Here is an 18,701-nt window from a genome sequence, read left to right as displayed (position 1 = left end):
TCACATTTGTACTCTGTCACCCTTCTGGTTGCTTCATTATCATGCTGAGCTAAGCTAAGCTAACAGCCTCCTCCCTGTAGCTTTATAAATAGCCTGAGAGGTTTCTCATCTACAGTAACTCTTAGCAATCACAGTTTGAAGCAGTGTGAGACCTCTTCCTGCAGCGGTTCCTCTCCTCTCTCTGTCCCTAGCCAATAGGAACTCTCTCTCTTTCTCTCTCTGTGAAATGACCTGTGATTGGCCATGGTTTTCCATCATGGGCTACATTTTCTAAAGCCTGAAAACAGCCAAGAGAAGATGCAGATGTCTGGTTTTCTTTCAGAACACTTGCAACACAATATAATGAATGATTATTGAGGATTTTCTTTTTTTTGCCCAACATCATCAAAAAATAAAATGCTTACCCGGGCTTTAATTTTTGTATTTTGTGTTCATTTTGTACTCTTTATTTTCTAAAAAACAAAAACAAAACATGAACTTTATGTCTTAAACGGTAGATATAAGCCTGTTTGGAACTACGAATGATGTATGTTCAACAATGCCTATTGTATGGCACAGATACAGTAAATTACTGCTAAAATTACTGATTAAAAAAAATAAAACCGCGGACTTCCTCCCACTGCCTGTTCGTACTTTTTTGATTTCTGAGATTTTCCTAGAACTGTTTCCTCCTCTTCTTCCTCCTCCTCCGCCTCCTTCTTACGGCCATCATCATCATCGTCATCATCATCATCATCACCATCACCATCATCATCATCATCACCATCATCATCATCATCACAGTTGCTCCTCTATTTGTTCTATTATGTGTATTGCATTCTGGGAAACATTAGCAACAACAACCTCAAAAAAATCAAGTGGATTCACTATGCCAACTCACTTTTTTGAGTACACTTATTTGTCATTTAATTGTATTTTTTTTAGTCAGAATGGCCTTCATTTTTAGATTAATGGTGTGTGAAGTTTAGTTATTGCACTTCGCCTTTCTGACACTGGAAGGCGCTCACGTTCCACAAGTGAATGATCCTCCACTCAAGGCATGAGGAATATATCTACTGAGGCATACAGCAGGTTGCATCATGATGATGTAAATCCCCAACCCAAATTTCAGCTTGTATAACAACCAGACTTCTCCCTTTCCCTGCTCGATGTCACCACCCGTCGCAGGGTTGAGGAGGAGGGGAGGGCTTGGAGAGGGCGGACAGTCACAAGCGCTCATCATCATCACAGCTACCTTTAAATTTGGCTGTGGAGTCATTTCTGCTCCATGCAAGTTGTAGCAGCCTGCAATACTCCTGGGGGTTTGGTCTGGCTAATCCGCTCAAACATGAAATAAACCCTTCTTAAGGCGTTTGACTCACACACGCACACATGGGGCACATGGGGCACACGGCATCACCCTGACCTCATTATGAAGGTTTCACAGAGCCTTCGACTCTTCTGCTTTTTTCTTCAAGATGAGGCCCACATGGTCATGCTCCAGGTAAAAGTAATATCTGTTTGGTGTGCAGGTCCTACTGTTGCCGGAGGAAGTCTTAATATACAGGGGCAAACTAAAGTAAGACACATTTATTCTTGCTAAATGATACATTGGGAGGGGTTACACTAACCAGCAGTCTATAAACTGCAGTAGGGGAAACCGGGGACGAGAGTAACACTTTTCAGATAAACGTCATTTTAAAAGATAACGTTACAGACAGAAAACTGTAACTCATTTTGTTACTTTAGACCTTGTCAGTTCGGATGAAAGTAATGTTATGGTATGAACTTGAATGGTCTATATTGTTCTTGTTTTGTCATGTCATGTCATGGTTAATATATAGCCCTAATTACAAACATATCATCTTGAATATCTTAATGAAAAAAAAAGTAAAGGTTGAAGTCAGGCTGCAACTATACTCTCATAATGTTGTTTCCAGCTGCTGCAGATGTTTTCAGTTTAAAAGCTCTAAAAAGCCATCGTACACCACCTGTTCAGCACCAAACAGCAGACAGACAGTTAGCTGGGGAACATAGTGGAGCATTTAGCAGCTAAAGAGCTGGATATTTCCCTAAGGAGTTGGTGGAGACCAAAAACAGAACTATAAAAAAAGAGTGAATAATGGACATCCATTCACCAGGTGGCCAGAACATCAACTCCAAAGGAATGATGTTGCCCCATAAAAGCTGGATGTTCAACGTATTTTCATCAAAGTTCATAGGATATCGTACAAAAAGGTCTGAACAAAAATCTGTCTGATGTCTTATGAAACAGTGAAAGTCGAATATAAGTCGAATGTAAGACGGCAACGGACCGGGAGTGGACTGGTTGCTTTTGGTGTCGGTTAGGTTTAGGCACCAAAACTACCATTACATGATCGTTTATAGGGTACAAAAGGTGACGTTAAGGTTAGGGATCAAAGTGTTCGGATTAGAAAAAAAGGGTTGTGGTTTGGCGTGGAATTCACACAAAATGAATCCGTGAAATACAGATTCAGACAAAACGCACAAATTACTTCTATATTGCTATATGTAGAAAAAATGCATGACAACAGCCTGGGATGTTTACAGTGTTTAAAGTTCACAATGTCAACTTAACCATGTCAGCGTTGCATACATAACTTTCTTTCTGCTGCCCTTAGGTGGCCAAAACAATCAGTAACGCTGTTATTTTGGTAAAGAATCTGGATATAATACTCTTACTCACAACAGGGTATTCTTTCAGTGTTGTATTTAATTAAAGGGTATGAAGACTTGTTTCAAAGAGGGGAATCACCCTGTGGTGACAATACAAAAATATGACTGTGATTTTGAAAACTGAAAAAGTATCCTATTTTAATTGGTGGTTGTGTTGTACTGGTTGTATTTATCCTGAGGGGAACACATGAGCGGCCTCTGCAGGAATCTGCTCAGCCTGCGTGATCATTTCTGTGCTTGAATAGGACCTGCAGTGGAGGTTGCTGCTGCTGCCTGACTCAAATCATGTTTGCAGGTTGTGCGGGGTGAGGAAAGACTTTGATACAGTGTGGAGCTTTAGCTGGAAACACCGCCGGACCAAGTTTTAGTGTAAGAAGTGTAAGAAACAAAACAATCTGACAACATTTGCTTCACCTGCGGGGGGAACTAGTGGAGCTGTTGGATGCTGCTTCGATGATCACTTGTCAAAGAATATCACATGCGGCGAAGAGGTCAAAAGCCTTCAGGTTTTCTAGATGCTGAACAGCGTGTGTTAATAATATATGTTTTTTTAAAAAGAGCTGGGTGTCACACTTCTCAACATGCATGAGACAGAGCGATGCAGCCTGACCAAAAAATTAATTTTGCATTCAGTGAGTAAACAGAGTGATCTAACACATAGGGTACTTCACCCTGACCTGCTGTGGAGACAAAGGGTGAAACCGCTTCTCCACCATTTATTAACAACCAGCGTTGAGCTCATAGTTAGAACCGCAAATATGTTTACAAGACAGAAGCAGCGGTGGAAACAGTAGGTGCCCTGTCTTTCACTCTCCGTCCTATCCATCTAATTTGTCTCAGTCCCGTTTGATCGTGTCCTTGCTCCATCTTCTGCAAAACAACTGTCTCTGTTCATTTTCTGCCTCTGCTGTTCCCTCTTTCTCTCCCCTGCCTTCCTGTGGGAGCCTGTTGGCTGCGCTGTAGGCTGGGGAGGGATGTGAGCACAGAAAATGAGCAAACACGCCAAAGCCAGTAATTGTTAAATTGCAGCAAATGGACCCCATGTGACCCAAGCAAATAAACTCAGAAATCCACATCGCTCACCCATACCCAGTTATCTAAATTCCAATAGTATGCTCAGTAATGGAAAAACACTGTAGAAATGCCATTTCAAATAGACCCCGATGTAATCCCCAGCCCACTGGGGTCCATTTAATCAATGCTACAGACATGAGCATAGAGGAGGAACAGTCTGCAAATGGAAGTGGAGTTCTGAGTCAGCTCACAGGAGATTAAAAAGTAGAGGTGGATGAATAATGGAGGAGGAGAATGGTGGGAAAATTGCCGAATGTGGCGAATCATCAATAACGCCTCCTGTGAATAATTCTGAAAGAAAAAGACTTCTGCTAAAACTGTCTGTGCCCAGTAAAATGGAATTGTTCTTAATTAGTTTTTGCTGTGTGTTGCCTCACTCTGCGGATGAACACTCATTATTTCACAAGCAAGCTTCCACTCATCTCACCTTAGATTAGCCGAAATCTCCGGCTGAACGCCCGCATTATGCAAACTCCTAAGATAAGTGACAGATTTCCACTGATTAGCTGTGAAGTTTGGGAGTCAGAGGAAGTGCAGCCGATGTTTGGTGGAGTTCTGCAGCCCAAACCCGGAGCTCCGTCTGACAGCTCCATGAAAAGACACGACTCAGGAGCAGTTTGACTGAACGCGACGAACGCACCAAACCAATACCAATTCATATTCAATCAATCAATGGTGCACAGAAGCACAAGCTGACAGCGGTTTATGTGAAAAGCCCAGCAGTGCTTATGCCCTTAAGCACCAGCTAACAACCAGCTCCTGTCTGACAATAATCATGTATCATTACTTATCCAATCAATGAAGCAAAGCACCACTCCTGCACTATTTCATGTTGTGTTTCAGCTGTGCTCGTGACTTCTTTATTTTGGCCTTGTTAGCAAGCAAGGAGCTCCAACAGACAATAAAAGATATTCACATATACACAGAATTATGTGTCAATTCTTCACGCAAAGACTTCTCCTGATTTTTCCCTCTCATTATCTGACAGTGTGGTCCCCCATTAACTCTGTCCCCCAGTGTTTGTTGACAGATAATTTTCTGTCACGTAAATAAAGTAGATTATCTCTGTTGTTGGGTACTGAGGGAATTGTGTCAGTTTTATGGACAGATTTTTTTTTTACAGCAACAAGGCTGCACTTATATTTCCATCATGACATATGGAGACTGTAGCTTATAAAATTAAATGCTGTATTTATAAAAATAACAACAGCGCCTGTTTAATGCACCTGGGTGGAGATGTTTCAAGCTCAAGCATCAGACAAATATCAACGGTGCAGGACGCCATCTTAAATAAACACAGGAAGTGATCTCGTGAGCTGAGGGTGTGAAGTTATAGAAGAGATAAGTACCATATTCAGTGGTGTCGAGTAACATTCAGTAAACATCCCCAGAGAAGAACAATAAATCTAAAATTTTAGAGGAAATCACTCAACTAAACTAAACAAAACTAAAGAGGTGCTTCTATTAGTCCTCTGCGAGGTGGGTTCGATGGGCAATTCACCCTCGCCAACATGTTTCTGAGGTTAGGGAGTCCTTTAAAAATGGTATCCAGGTATCCTTTAAAGACATGGTCCATGGCGTGCCAATGCTTTTTGATGATAGTGGACATTTTTGAATAGTGCAGGTAATCCTGTTGTCCATGGTTTCAGTCCCGGTGGTATTGTGTTGTTCAAGCACTTTAATTGTGTAAGGTTGGAGAAACGACTGGAGGCTCGAGTCCCCCACTCTCTTTTTTACCCTCCTTATAGGAATCTAGTGCCAATGTATGTGCTGCATATGTGACATATAAGATTAAGCTGGGAAACAGGGAGGCTTTTCTTTACAGAGGTAATGGGCAGATGTTTTCAGACCCAAGGGGGGGCTCCAAACTGTTTCAGGGGAGGCTAAGTAAATGGGAGTAAAACAAATATAACATTAGGTAACATATACTGGGTATCAAACGAAGATCACAAGAGTAGCTTCAATGTGTGTGATTTGTTTAAAGAGATAGTTCAGAAATAGAGTCGTTTTGGGGAGTTTTACTGTTTTGTTTTTTCTAAGAAATGAATAAAAGACTGCAGTCTGAAGTTAAGTCAAACAGTAATATTAGACTATCTTGGCTCAGTAGTTGAGTGTCTATGGGATTAAATAACAGCATCAGGATCCCATAGGCAAATAGACTAAGGAGGGGGGCGTCTTTTTCCAAGCTAAGTCTGAGGGGAGGCCCACAGTCTCAGACTTTGAAAACCCCTGGTGTAGAACTATAACCATATAGGGACGGAAAATACGGCTCCTTTTTCAGACAGAATGGTACTGAGCTGTAAATCTTCTGCGAGCACAGCTAAACTTTAATGTTCAAAATGAGGTTCAAAGTTCATTCTTAAAACATTTTCACCACGAGGTTCCATTTAGCTGTTCTGCATCATAATCTCCGTCGGGAGAAGGTAGATAGTCAAATTTCCATTAAGAAGAATCCAAGAAGTCCTTTAAAAAAACAAGAGAAAACGAATTGAAAGCATGGCTTTGCAAACTCTGAGATGAGAGAAAGCTCTGGAACAGCTACCAAATGGTGCGGAGATTACAATCGATTTTTATGTTTAAAATCAGTTTTAAATGCAGATTTAAAGTGTAATTCCGGCGCAAAATCGTCCCATGATCTTTTTCGGCACTTACATACATCAAATAAGCCATCGAGACAGTTAATTTTTTTCTCCATTCAAGTGATTACCAAATAAAATCCAATAGGAAGGAGCCCATTGGTGCTTCGTTTTCTGTGTAAGGACTCTTCTCATGCTGCTGCAGAGGTTTGGTGTGATTTTGAGCAGCATTAGTGGTTAAAAAAAGCATTTTAATGCCTTCACCATACTGCCTCGAGCTAATCAGTGTTAGCCACGTCTGGCTGTTAGCGACTCCCCAGGATTTCTCCTTTAATAGTTGTTACACGAAAAAAAATATATCTCGATGGCTTATTTGAGGAGTGTAAGTGCCGGAAAAGACCATGTGATGATCTTGTGCCTGAATTACACTTAGTGGTGGATTATATTACCATTTCACACGACAAGTACCAAGAATTCATTGATTTCGTTCGATGGATTGAAATAAGAATGAGCTGGAAAGATTCCTGTCACTATCTACGGATATTATTGTAAGTTATGCATCTCTGAACCATGGTTTTGATATAGCGTAACATCATTAGGAAAAGGTTCACTGTGCCCATGCATGTTTATTTTACACACACGCTCCATAATTCACAATACAATTTGCAGGAGACGGACGGCCCTGGCTTTGTGGAGATGTTCTGTCATCCCCCTCCTGTCAGCTTAACACTGCTGTTCCACAGAGCTAGTTTTCATTCCCTCCACCTCATCCCCGGCTCTTCACGTCTCCTCTCCATGCTCTGTAAAATATGTACTTTTCCCCCTGAGCCCAAGAACTGATTTCTCATCTGCAGCCTGGACGGGGAGACTCTCTCCAGAGCGGCAATTTTTTATTCCACGTCACGGAAACAACTGAAGCAAACACAATCCCCTGGTCCAGTCAGCAACTGTAGAGTTTTGATGTTTGACTGCTGGTTCATCATGTCGGAGGAAAGGTTGCACTGGAGCACCTGAAGATACAGAAGGGCTACGGGTGAACTTGAAGCCAAGACTGCACGGGGCCCTGTTCAGTCAAAGTGTTACAATATGACCCCTTTTTTCCGCCCCGCTCCACATAAGGAAAGCATTAGGATTAGCATTGGTATTAGCATAAGTGTAAAGATAACAGCAGTTATATTGGTATCCATTAAGACTTATTATTCTCTGTTTGTGCGTTTTATAGACGCTGAGGGAATTCAAGGACTGTTGCAAAGCTGAATTAATAAGCAGATTTGTAAATTTTGTCCAAAACACTTTCTTGGTCTCTTAGGAACCTTTTAAAACACACACACACACACACACACACACACACAAGCTATGGATTTTCCTTTTAATCAAATAAGAGCCACACCGCCACTGATTTTCTTGCGCTGTCACATATTATTTACATGACCGGTTCATAATGACTGTACCAATGCTGCCATGAAGAACGGTCTGTCTCTTTTGGGGGGTCTTAGTTTGGATATATCTTGTTAAAGAGAGCTGTCCATCACTGGTTGCAGTAGTGGAGGCTGACCCGAGCCTGCTGGGAACTGAACTGTAGTTAATTAGTGCACAAAGCCGGCGGGACAAAAGAAACTTCGGGGAGGAGGTGATGGAGGAGCTGCTTTGGAAGTCGGGGGTGGAGGTTTGGGAGAGGGTGGGGGATAAAGCAGGCGATGTGGAGTTTGTAGCACAGAAGGACTTTTGGGGGAAACTTTGCATGTGTGTGTTCCTGTGTCGGAGGGGGGTCGAAGCAGTGGGAATGGGGGCACACAGAGGGATGAATGAGCAGTGTGAGGGGAGCCTTGTCCCTGAGCTGAGAGCCACTACCAGCCAGCGCACACACACACACACAAACACACTTACACACACACACACACACACACACACACACTCACTCTCTCTCTCTCTCTCTCTCTCTCCCGCCAAGGGACAAAAGACTGGGTGGGTGTGGTGAAAAGGGACCCAAAAGGAGAGGCTGCAAGACAGAGATGGCAAAAATGTCGAAGATATCACTTTAATTAGTAAAACTGTACCTTCATTCATTGACTCCCTGAGGGAAACCTACTGTGTTGCAGCAGTATTCCTATGGGGCCTCAGTGTGTGTGTGTGTGTTTTTTTTTTTTTGTGGCATTTTTATAGATCTACATGTGCTATAATATTTGTATGGTATACAATTGCATGAATCAGTTGATTAGATCAAGTACAATCTGTGCATTTGGGTTTGTTTAATCACCCAGTAAGTGGAATCACAGATGGTTATTATTATGCAGTTTGAGCTTCAAAGGCCAGCGGCCACTTAATAAACCCGCGGGAGGGAGGCGCTGTCTGTCCTTTATTACCCACGCACACATCGACGCTCCCCGCAGATGCGACCACTGTTACCGTCAATAGCAGAATTGATCCGTATTCGGCGGCGGTGGATAAAGCGTTCAGGCCGGTGTTACCTGCAGCCTGCACGGACAAACACTGCAGGCTGTGTCCGCTTGTCTGCTGGCCAACCAACCAACCAACCAACCAACCAGCATCCCCCCCGCCTGCTGCGTCAAGCAACACAGGGACATTCGGGAGGAAACCCGGAAGTGTAGCCCCTTTGACTTCAAAATAAAAGCGTAGAAATATTTATGTTTGAATAATTCTGAATAAATTGGTAAGGGATCATTATGAGCTCATCACAAGTGAAGGAAGAAGTACTCAGAGCTTTTGCTTAAGTAAAGGTAATAATGCCACACTGTGGAAATACTCAGTTACAAGTAAAAGTACTCCAATTAAAGTGTGTGTTTTTTTGTTTTTGTTCTCCTTTAAATTATTATTAAATAATTCAAAATTCAGTTCATAGCATGGGTTAGACAAGTGAATCCATTTCTTATTACATGCCTGCGTGTGGATACATAAGACAGACGTTAGATTTACAAAAAAGGGTTAAGCAGCAAACAAACAAACAAACAAAAAATAAGTCAAAAACAAACAAAACAAAGGGAAATCACAAATTTATATTCAATGTGTTGCTATGTTGCGTTGCATTAAAATACCACAGATAAGTGTATAAACAGGGGTTGTGTCACAGTTTTTTCTTCAGAAAAGTGGCTTAGTACACGTTAGATAACCTTTATTTGAGTGCAATAGTTTTTAAAACTGTTGCTTTCTTCCGTGTCATTTTATCAAGGGATTTTGTATATGTCTTAAATTCTCTCTTAAATACTAGGAAGTGAGGGGATGTTTGTTTGCATTCTAAATGTTACTTAAGTAAATGTACAAAAGAATCAGCATCAAAATGAACTTAAAGTACAAAAAGTAAAAGTACTCATTATACAGAACTGCCCATTTCAAAATTTTATATTTTCAGATTATATTTATTGAGAGATTAATGTAAATATCACTTTAATGTTGCAGCTGATAAAGGTGGGGCTAATTTTATTTACTCTATAGTCTGCTGTGTATCTTAATATACATTATAACAATATGTTATTTGATTTGTTGATAATATTTTGTATTAATCATCTGAATTTGTGAAGTAACCAAATGAATGTTGTGGAGTAAAAAGTACAATATTTCCTCTGAAATGTAGTGGAGTAGGAGTATGAAGTAGATTAAAAATGAATTACTTAAGTAAAGTATAAATACTTCAAAATTGATTTGAGTACAGTAGTTGAGTAAATGTACGTCCCACAACTGCTCATCACCCGTGAACGATGATGTCAGAGAAATGTTACTATGACATCACTGGTTAGGATGAGGTCATCTTCTGTCCGCAGACCACTCAGCGGTGGTTTCCTACAAGGTGTGACTCACCTTTGAATGACGCCTTAATTAGTGTTAATTATATAAATGCCGTGATAGACTAAAACAACATTTACAATTAAGGCTATCAGGCTACTGACTAGCTGGCATACATATATATAGTCAGTTAGAAACGATTTATTCTGATAATTATAATAACATTATTATAAGCATGGTTAATTGTATAGGGGATACATTCATATATTTAACACACATACAAAAAAGACCAAATAGCAGAAGGGTGTATTTTTGCACCTTAACCTATAGATAAGAAACTAGAATAACCTGCAATATGAACGCCAGAATACAATATGCATAGAATATAATAGGCCTATAATGGATCAGGGGAAAAAAGTGTTGCTACTCCAAAAAAATAGAAATGCAAAATTATTTGTATAGCTGGAGTTTGTGACCAAAATAATGTCTGATTCTGAAAATAATTTAAAAAAATCATATTCAAATATCATAATCATATCATAATAATCAAAGTTTTTTTTAATTATTATTATTATTATTATTATTATTATTATAATAATATAATAAATTATATAAGACTTGTCTTTGGTTTTAAATCTGTCACATTTAGCCTACATTGCATTGTTGCATTGTAAATCATATTGAATGAATAAATGAAGCAGCTAATACATAGTGTGTAGCCTCTATTATTTTGAAAATCTCGACCGGAAACTTGCCGTTCATTGTGTCTGCCTTGGTGCAGCCTGAGCCCCCAACCCTCCTCCGTGTCTCTGTCCCGGTGTTGCCATTCCGACGCACATCTCTCGCAGAGGAGCAACAGCTACACGGAGTTGGCCGAAGTGGACTACACAGCTCTCCTCTGCGGGCGAGAGTCGACTGCACACCCGGGTTTCCCATCCTCTGCTCGGGCAGGGCAGCGGCAGAGAGATGCGCCCCTGGACGGAGGTTCGCTGTCCGTAAAGTCATCTAAAGAGAATGAGACAGTGTAGCAATCCTGTGGCATCGCATTCACAACTCCGGAGGAATAACGGGACCCGATTGAATGCAAACCGTTTTTTTTCTCATTAATATTATTATGGGGGTAAAATGGGGCGGTGGGAGCCCTCATCACAACTGAAGACATGAGAATTGGGAGAGGAACAATAAGCTTGGCTGCGGTGCTCTGTGTTTGAGTCTCCATCCATCCGAAGGGGGGTCCGGTCTACACCTTTATTCATGTTGCAAAAGCCTGTTTTATGACAATGGATTACTTGCTGTGGGTGTGCAGCCTCATTGTCCCCGTGGTGCTGGCTGTAGAAGGTAGGTGGTTTCATATTTTTTACGACTACTTTTGTCTGTGGTGAATGAACAATGGACTGTGTTACAATTTGGCAATTAAGCATAAGGGTTCTATAGGAGCAGTGTGGATTTTTCCTGACAAATTGAATCATGCTGAGCCCGTTTAAATACCAGTGCTGTTTCTGTAGGTGGAATTAGATCTGCAAGAGTCCCTTCATGTGTTGGGTAATTAAAGCTGTGCATATAATGCTCTGTTAAACAGGCAATTCCGCTGAGTATCAATGTGTTAGTAATCCATGTACACATGCATCAGCCTGCTCGTTCCCTCTGTGTGTGGTGTGTATGTGTGATGACATCCCAGTGTTCCCATTGCGGCTGACGGACTGCCCTGTTGCTATTGTCCCTGTTGATGTCACAACCACAAGCCGAGTGAGGATGCCCACCTACCTGCCCCACCTTTCTCCCCCCACTACAGCACCAGAGAGGTTAGATTCAAACCCCCACAGACAGTACCTCTACACTGTCTCTGGACAATAGAAACAACACTCATATGATGCATGTCAAAGGTTTAAAACCTGCTGTTGGCTTCACCCACCGATCAGTGCAGACCAGAGCGGATCAGTGCCAGCCCCTGAAGCTCCAACGGGGACATGTGAAACGCATTAGATGACAAGTGTGAATTAAAGGTCAATGGTTTAACAAGTACGCTGCAGCCCTTGAAGCTCTCTCCAGAGGGAGTGTTGCTCCAGGGAGAAGCCCACCCTCGCCATCTACTGCTATACCCACCCAGCGACTCCTCTCTCTCTCTGAGCTGTGTTTCTCAGCCCTGCCTCCTTCTTTTCCCTCCCTTGTCCAATCTGCCTCTCCTGGACCGTAGCCAGCCTGATCCCTCATCAATTCTGGTGTCAGCAAGTAAATCAATGCAGCGGCAGCAGCCCTCCAAGTCCCACTAGGCTCCGAACGTCGTGATGATCAGCCCTGTTCCCCAACCCCAACCGGACCACTACTGTTACTCAAAGCTCAGGGGTTAACTAATGTTTGTCCTCTGAGGGGAAACATGAATTGCAAATCATTGGATGGGTTTAAATGAGGATGGGGGGGGGGTCTTTTTTTCAGTGGGTTGTTGCATGTTGTTTATTTAGGTGCTTACTCAGTGGATTTCAACACATGGCTTGAATCTGGAGCTTGTTTGCACATGGATGATGCAAGCTGAACTGCAACTTGAAGTGTGTGCTTATTCAGATAAGCTCCAGTGATGACTTATCTCTCCAATGCTCACCAACAGACTGCAGTAAAAGCCTCAGCAACCGTGGCGTTTTTACGTGTCTCTCATTTACAGTCGCTTTTACTGTACTCTTTATTTTAAAAGCTCATAAACTACACGGTTGACAACTCCCAATGCATTTTATAAAGTCATCTGCAGTACGTGTGCGTGTGCGTGATTGTAGAAAAAAAAGCATTTTTGACATTTAATAGAGAGCTTCATTTGTATGTTCACATCAGAATATCAACAGGAACAATTATTTGTTGAACTGTAAAAGCAGATGCAGGAATAGAAATTGAATTAGGTCAGCCTGACTTGTTCGGAAAGTGCTCATCAAGCGTCAAACGGAGCATCTCATTCGAGTGTTATCACTGTGATTCTATAGAGGGAAACATGCACTCAAATACAAATGAACCTTGGCTGAGAATCAGCAGAGAAGTTCTTTTTTTTTTTTTTTTTAAACGCAAGAACACCAGTTTTTTTACACTTATTTATAACCATACATTTGATCATGCTCTGATAACTGATGATGATGTTAATATTTTATATGTTTGCTTGTTGACAGCGAGTGTCAGTGTAGTACAAGGCGAGGCCTCCCTTTCATGATGCACCCGCTCTCACAAAGTGAATAAAACATTAGCATGTGTGAGCTCCCCAAGCGCACTGGGAATGCAGAGTTGTGTGGCATTTTGGCTCCAGCGGGCCATCAAAAAAAAAAGAAAAGGTAAATGCCACGGGTGGTGATGCTCTAAAGTTCCCACTGCAACATTGTTTTTTTACCCCAGGGGCGGAATGACTCCAGCACTGCTGTAGTTTTATAAGAGATGGGGGAGATTTCTGGATTTGAGTTATAGCAGCGAGGCGATCTCAAAGGCATTGTAAATTTAACAGGGAGGGGGAGAACTGTGGAACAAATGGGGATCTTTTTCAATCGTAACCGTTTTCTTGGATTTAGTGAGTGACGATAACACACTTCAGTGAATAAAGTTGCCAGCGAATGATAACCTTATTCACACTGAAATTTGACTGTGTGAAGCCTGGACTCAGATGTTAAGCTCTGGGATATACAATATCATCCACTCCCACTGGCTAAACATATTTTTTTGTTAAAGTACTATGATTCTTTAAAGTATTTGTAGAGAAATTCTGGCCTGTCCTGCTCCACAGGGAGGTCAAAGGTCATACTCGGATAGAAGAGCACCCCTCGAGCTGCTAGGGATTCACTATATTGCTCAAGAATGCTTCAGCAGAGTGAAATTGGGCTTTCACGGGCGCTTGAACTCTTTTTTTTACAGATGTAGGATGGTCAACCCGCTGCCCCTGCATGTGCATTGTGTGAGGTGAAGCCTGTTTAAGGGAGCATCCTCTCAGGCCTGTGGTTAGTTGAGGCTGAGTGATTTTGTCTCTGTTGACTCTGGGCAACCGGGACAGAAGAGGAAATGGACGACGCGCTGGATCAGACACCCAAGGGACGGGCCGGATCAGCGGCGTGCAGGCCGGGGGCATTCACTTAACCGTGTGCCGCAGAGGGCCGAGTGTAGCCAAGCAAAGACAACAGCAGCTGATTTCACTGATTAGTTCCTCCTCTCGAGCTCAAGCCATGCTAATCAGTAAAACAACCTTGTTCACAATCTTTTATTTGGGCTTGACGACCGCTGCTAACTGCTGTCGCTCATGTCCTCACGCACACACGTACAGGAGACAGGGAATGCTTTAATACATTAGTAATTTATTCAAAGCTCAGTCCGTGAATATACACTTTCTTGGTGCATAAATATAACTTATTCAATATTATGCAGAGGTAAACGTGATCTCAATTTTCTACCAAGGTAGAGGCAGCCACTTATTCCTTTGTGTATGTAATTATTTTTTACATTATGCAGCACTACTCATCTGTTTTATTTCAAACTTTTCATTTCTTATAACACTGTTATCTGCACATTAAAGTATTCTGGTGACAAATCACTAATGCTCACCATTAGGACATTAGTGACTTTGAGTTCATGTGATTAGTTCATTCTTAATGGATCATCACTTAATGAACATTAATTCAAATGTACTTCATTCTCTAATTTATGTGCCGCCAAATTAGCTGAATCCAGTTACATGGGAGGGCCCTCTTCACACATTTGATCAGCCTGAAAACAGAAGTGTGTCTGCCACATGTTCTCAGAGAAATAGCACAATGTTGAAATATGCTTATTCGTTTTCTTGTCGAGCGTGAGATGATAATTGATACCACTCTCGTGCCTATCAGCTAAATTAAACTACAGTCAGCAGCTGGCTTACTTAGCTTAGCGCAAAGACTGGAAACAGAGGCAAAAGCTAGCATACCTCTGTCCAGAGGTAACAAACTCCACCTATAGTCTGACAAAAGCCCTCGTAAAACAATTATTTATTGCTTTTACAATTATTTTAACAGTTTAAAGAAAGAAAATAAGATGTCTATCGCTGAATTTTAGTGGTGCTGGTCGGTATTTTGAGGTTTCCCCTCTTTTTCCAGTCTTTATCCTAAGTTAAGCTCCCAGCGTTAGCTTCATATTTAGCAGACTTGAGAGTCGTATCAATCACTGCAACAAAGCAATTTCCTAAAATGTTAAATTATTTCTTCAAGCATGTGTTTTGTACCCTGATTATAAAGTGTGACTGTTTTTTTTCAGTATCTAACCAGGATGAACGCTGATCTGTCAAACCTAACATTAATTCTAAGCGCGCTGAGAACATCCCATTCATAGTTTATTACTGCACATCCTTCTCTGGCTGTGTTTTACCTGCACAAATTATAACGCTAGTGAGTGGCAATGTTAGCTAACATTACGCTTATAAGACAGGCCTAGCTAGTTTAACATTAGAGTTCTCTAGAGTTTCTCTAAATAAGGGCGCACTCACACTGTCCGTCCATACCGTGCCCCGTGCTTTAGGGTACTTGTCCCCCCCTCCCCTCCCCCCCGGCTCAGGCTCGTTTGTACTCACACTACCTGGGCCTCACGCAAATGCTTCTTGCTGCCTATACGTCATCACGCCGTCACATGTCACACGCTTTGATTGACGTCATCAAGATGCGTCACTTTGTTTACGGTCACGGATCTTTCCATAGACCTCGGAGTTTTTGTGCTTCTTGTCCAACTGTTTTTTAATATTTTCATCGACCAAATCTGCAGTAAACACTCCACCTCCGCATCACACCAACGTGAACCTTTCGCCGCCATTGTTTTAAATGTCCGCGCATGGTCCCTCCTTCTTTTTTCCATGTCCGAACAGGCGCACATAAAATGACGTCAGAGCCGCCATAGGCCTCACGCTCGTACACGTGTGCACGCTCGTGCTCGTACATGTGCAAACGTGCTTTACTAATGCCCAACTCTCTTAAACGGGCCGTGGCCGGCAAGCGTACCGCGGTTGCACTCACACTGGTTAAACGAACTAGTCTTTAGCCAAAAAACGTGCTTCGGCAAGGTACGGATGGACAGTGTGAGTGCGCCCTAAAAGGAGAACGTTAATGAAATTAAACATTTATACAAACTTGCCCAAATGCAACCAGCATATCCAATGGTGTCCGTGTAACTTTGACATCGTTAACAAGTCCAGCTTTGAAGTGTGCCCAAGCACCAAGGCTTTGTTTGCCTTCAGGCCTTGCTTTTTGTGTATTTCCCCGGCGCCAAAATCAGGAAATCTGATTCCTGGCCACATATCAATGTCCATGCACCACTGGTTCTTTGGTTCGTTGTGAGGATCACTGTTGAGTCCAACTACCTTCAATTTAAGCAGATAAGTGTTTGTTGTTCCCCGGCATAGTTCTGGGCGACTCTTGTCAGATTGTTTCTATTTACACAGCGAAGCAAATTTGCACTGAAACCCAGAACTAGTAAGCCTTACCACTTGATCTTGTTTGTAACTGCAGTGTGAATGTGACCACATGAAGCACTAGCTGAACACCACAGATGTAATCTATTCTGTTGGATACACGGACCACTATTCATTATCTCTCATCCTCTAAAAGGAAGAAAAGCCATTGTGGCTTCTCTAATGAACATGCAGCACAGACTGTAAACACAGCACATATCTCTAGTTCAGCAACTACAGATGGACCAGTGATCCATCCACTCAATCAGACTTCTATTATTGACTTAAAGGGACAACACTGTGCTGTAATGCTCTTTAAAACAATACATCTACCAACACTATGCTACCAGAACAAAGCCGTGTTTCTTGGAAACAGTGCTGCTGTTGTTCTACACAGGTCATGTTATTTGTTTATCCCCTCACACCCTCCTTCAGCACAGCTATCAACGACTTGTGAGCAAATGGTGCACAGCAGGCGACGTGTCATTGAGTCTCCATGTAGAAAGTGTAATTGTTTCAGTAATTATGTGCTAAGAACAACAGAACAATGGGAGTCGACACGGACACAGCTGTGTATTTAGAACCCACAGAGGGAGTTTGCGTCTTCTGAGGTGTAATGAACTCTTTGGACCACCAATCAGGTGACGACTGATTGACAACCAGACAACAATGCTCATCGATCCTGCTGTTCCTTCTCTGCTTCCCCTCTGATTGTCTGACGAGATCTCACCTCCTTGCCAAGTCGTAAACAGCTAGGTGAAGAATACAATTGCTCAGATCACCTGTAGATTTGTCAGATCTCAGGCGGAGAGAGGCGTCGCACTTACGGCACCGTTTGGAAAGAAAGCCCCCGCCATGTGTGATCTATTTCCCAGTGCTGTCTGAACCAGTTCTTGTTAAGGGTAATCTTGGAGGATGCTTTGTTCTTAGTTACACAAATGAATATTGAAAGGAGTGCATTTGTGCGTCTGCCAAACACACAGAGAGAAAGCTCTAATTAGACAGCATCACAAATATGCCATGATTCTGAGTGCACGTGGGTGGAGGTTATGAAAGAGATGAAGTTTTACCTGCATCCTTTGTCAAGCAGAGGGATCTTGTGTGTGTGTGTGTGTGTGCTCCTTATTGCTGTGCGACAATTAACACCTCACACACACACACACACACACATACACACACACACACACACACACACACACACACACACACACACACACACACACACACACACACACACACACACACACACACACACACCATTTAATTTAAGTTTGTAAACCTTCCTCCTACTCTTAATTTGCAGAAACCCTTATGGACAGTCGGTGGGCAACCACAGAGTTGGCATGGACCACGTTCCCAGAGAGTGGGGTGAGTTTAGTGTGTGTGTGTGTGTGTGTGTGTTTGTTTTGTGTTCCTTTTTTTTTTTTTTAATTTAACAACATTTGTTCCATTTGCCCAGCCTGCCTTGAACAGCACACCTCCTACTGTTTTATAACTTTGTTTTTGCAGTGCATGTTTGCTCTCCTGAATACTAAAATGCAAATTAGAAACACACTGTGTGACATTATGTGGAAGAAATCAAAGATTTTTTTGTATTTAGAAAATGTTAAATAACTTGAAGAAGGATTACTGTTATTAGATATACAGAGCATAGCCCCACAGTGTGTAAGGACTATAAGGTAGACTCTACCTCGCATGTCTCCCCAGGATAGAGGGCTTGATAATTGAAAGCATGTGTCTTTTATAACACAGGCCCAAGAGCGCATTACAGGCAGAAATTAAAGTTTTCAGTTGATCCTCACTATAGGAATGGTGAGAAAATAAAACAACATGAATTTGACCCAAGGGCTAACAGCCTGACAGACCTCCCCCACTCCCGGCCAGTGTAATTTGTCTTCGCTACGTGAGCGCATAGTCAGTCAATGGAAATAGTGGGTTTCCATGGAAACGATCTTCGGCAGCCCTCCTCCTTCCTTTCCCTACAAGGGCCGGCTCTGAATGTCTTAGCACCCATGAAGTCATATGTCACGACTAGCGAGGCAGCCTCTCTCCTCGCGCCTGACAAGCCCATACGTTCGGGGCCCGGCAATTATCATATTTGTCAGGTAGTGCATCAACGTGTTGCTGGTGATTTACGACATCTAATGGTGACTCTTGGGCTCATCGTTTGGGAATAAATTGCACAGGAGCTCAGAGACGTGAGATGAGTTATG

The 18,701-nt window shown here is 42.2% G+C and overlaps 2 protein-coding genes across 3 annotated transcripts in view; both read left to right on the top strand.

Moving 5' to 3' along the window:
* The window catches only part of LOC310958237 (TSC22 domain family protein 2-like), a 163,724-nt gene that overhangs the window by 55,582 nt on the left and 89,441 nt on the right, over nucleotides 1-18,701 (top strand). The gene's annotated exons all lie outside the window — the stretch shown is intronic.
* The window catches only part of ephb3a (eph receptor B3a), a 30,127-nt gene continuing 22,368 nt past the window's right edge, over nucleotides 10,943-18,701 (top strand). Inside the window, exons 1-2 of the mRNA XM_083928525.1 lie at nucleotides 10,943-11,402; nucleotides 17,792-17,856. Coding sequence (XP_083784651.1) covers nucleotides 11,339-11,402; nucleotides 17,792-17,856 — 129 coding nt within the window. The 5' untranslated portion in view covers nucleotides 10,943-11,338. The remainder of the gene's footprint in view (nucleotides 11,403-17,791; nucleotides 17,857-18,701) is intronic.

This window comes from Echiichthys vipera (genome assembly GCF_963691815.1).
Source record: "Echiichthys vipera genome assembly, chromosome: 15".
Taxonomy (NCBI): Eukaryota; Metazoa; Chordata; class Actinopteri; order Perciformes; family Trachinidae; genus Echiichthys; species Echiichthys vipera.
This window is presented reverse-complemented; position numbering and strand designations above follow the sequence as displayed.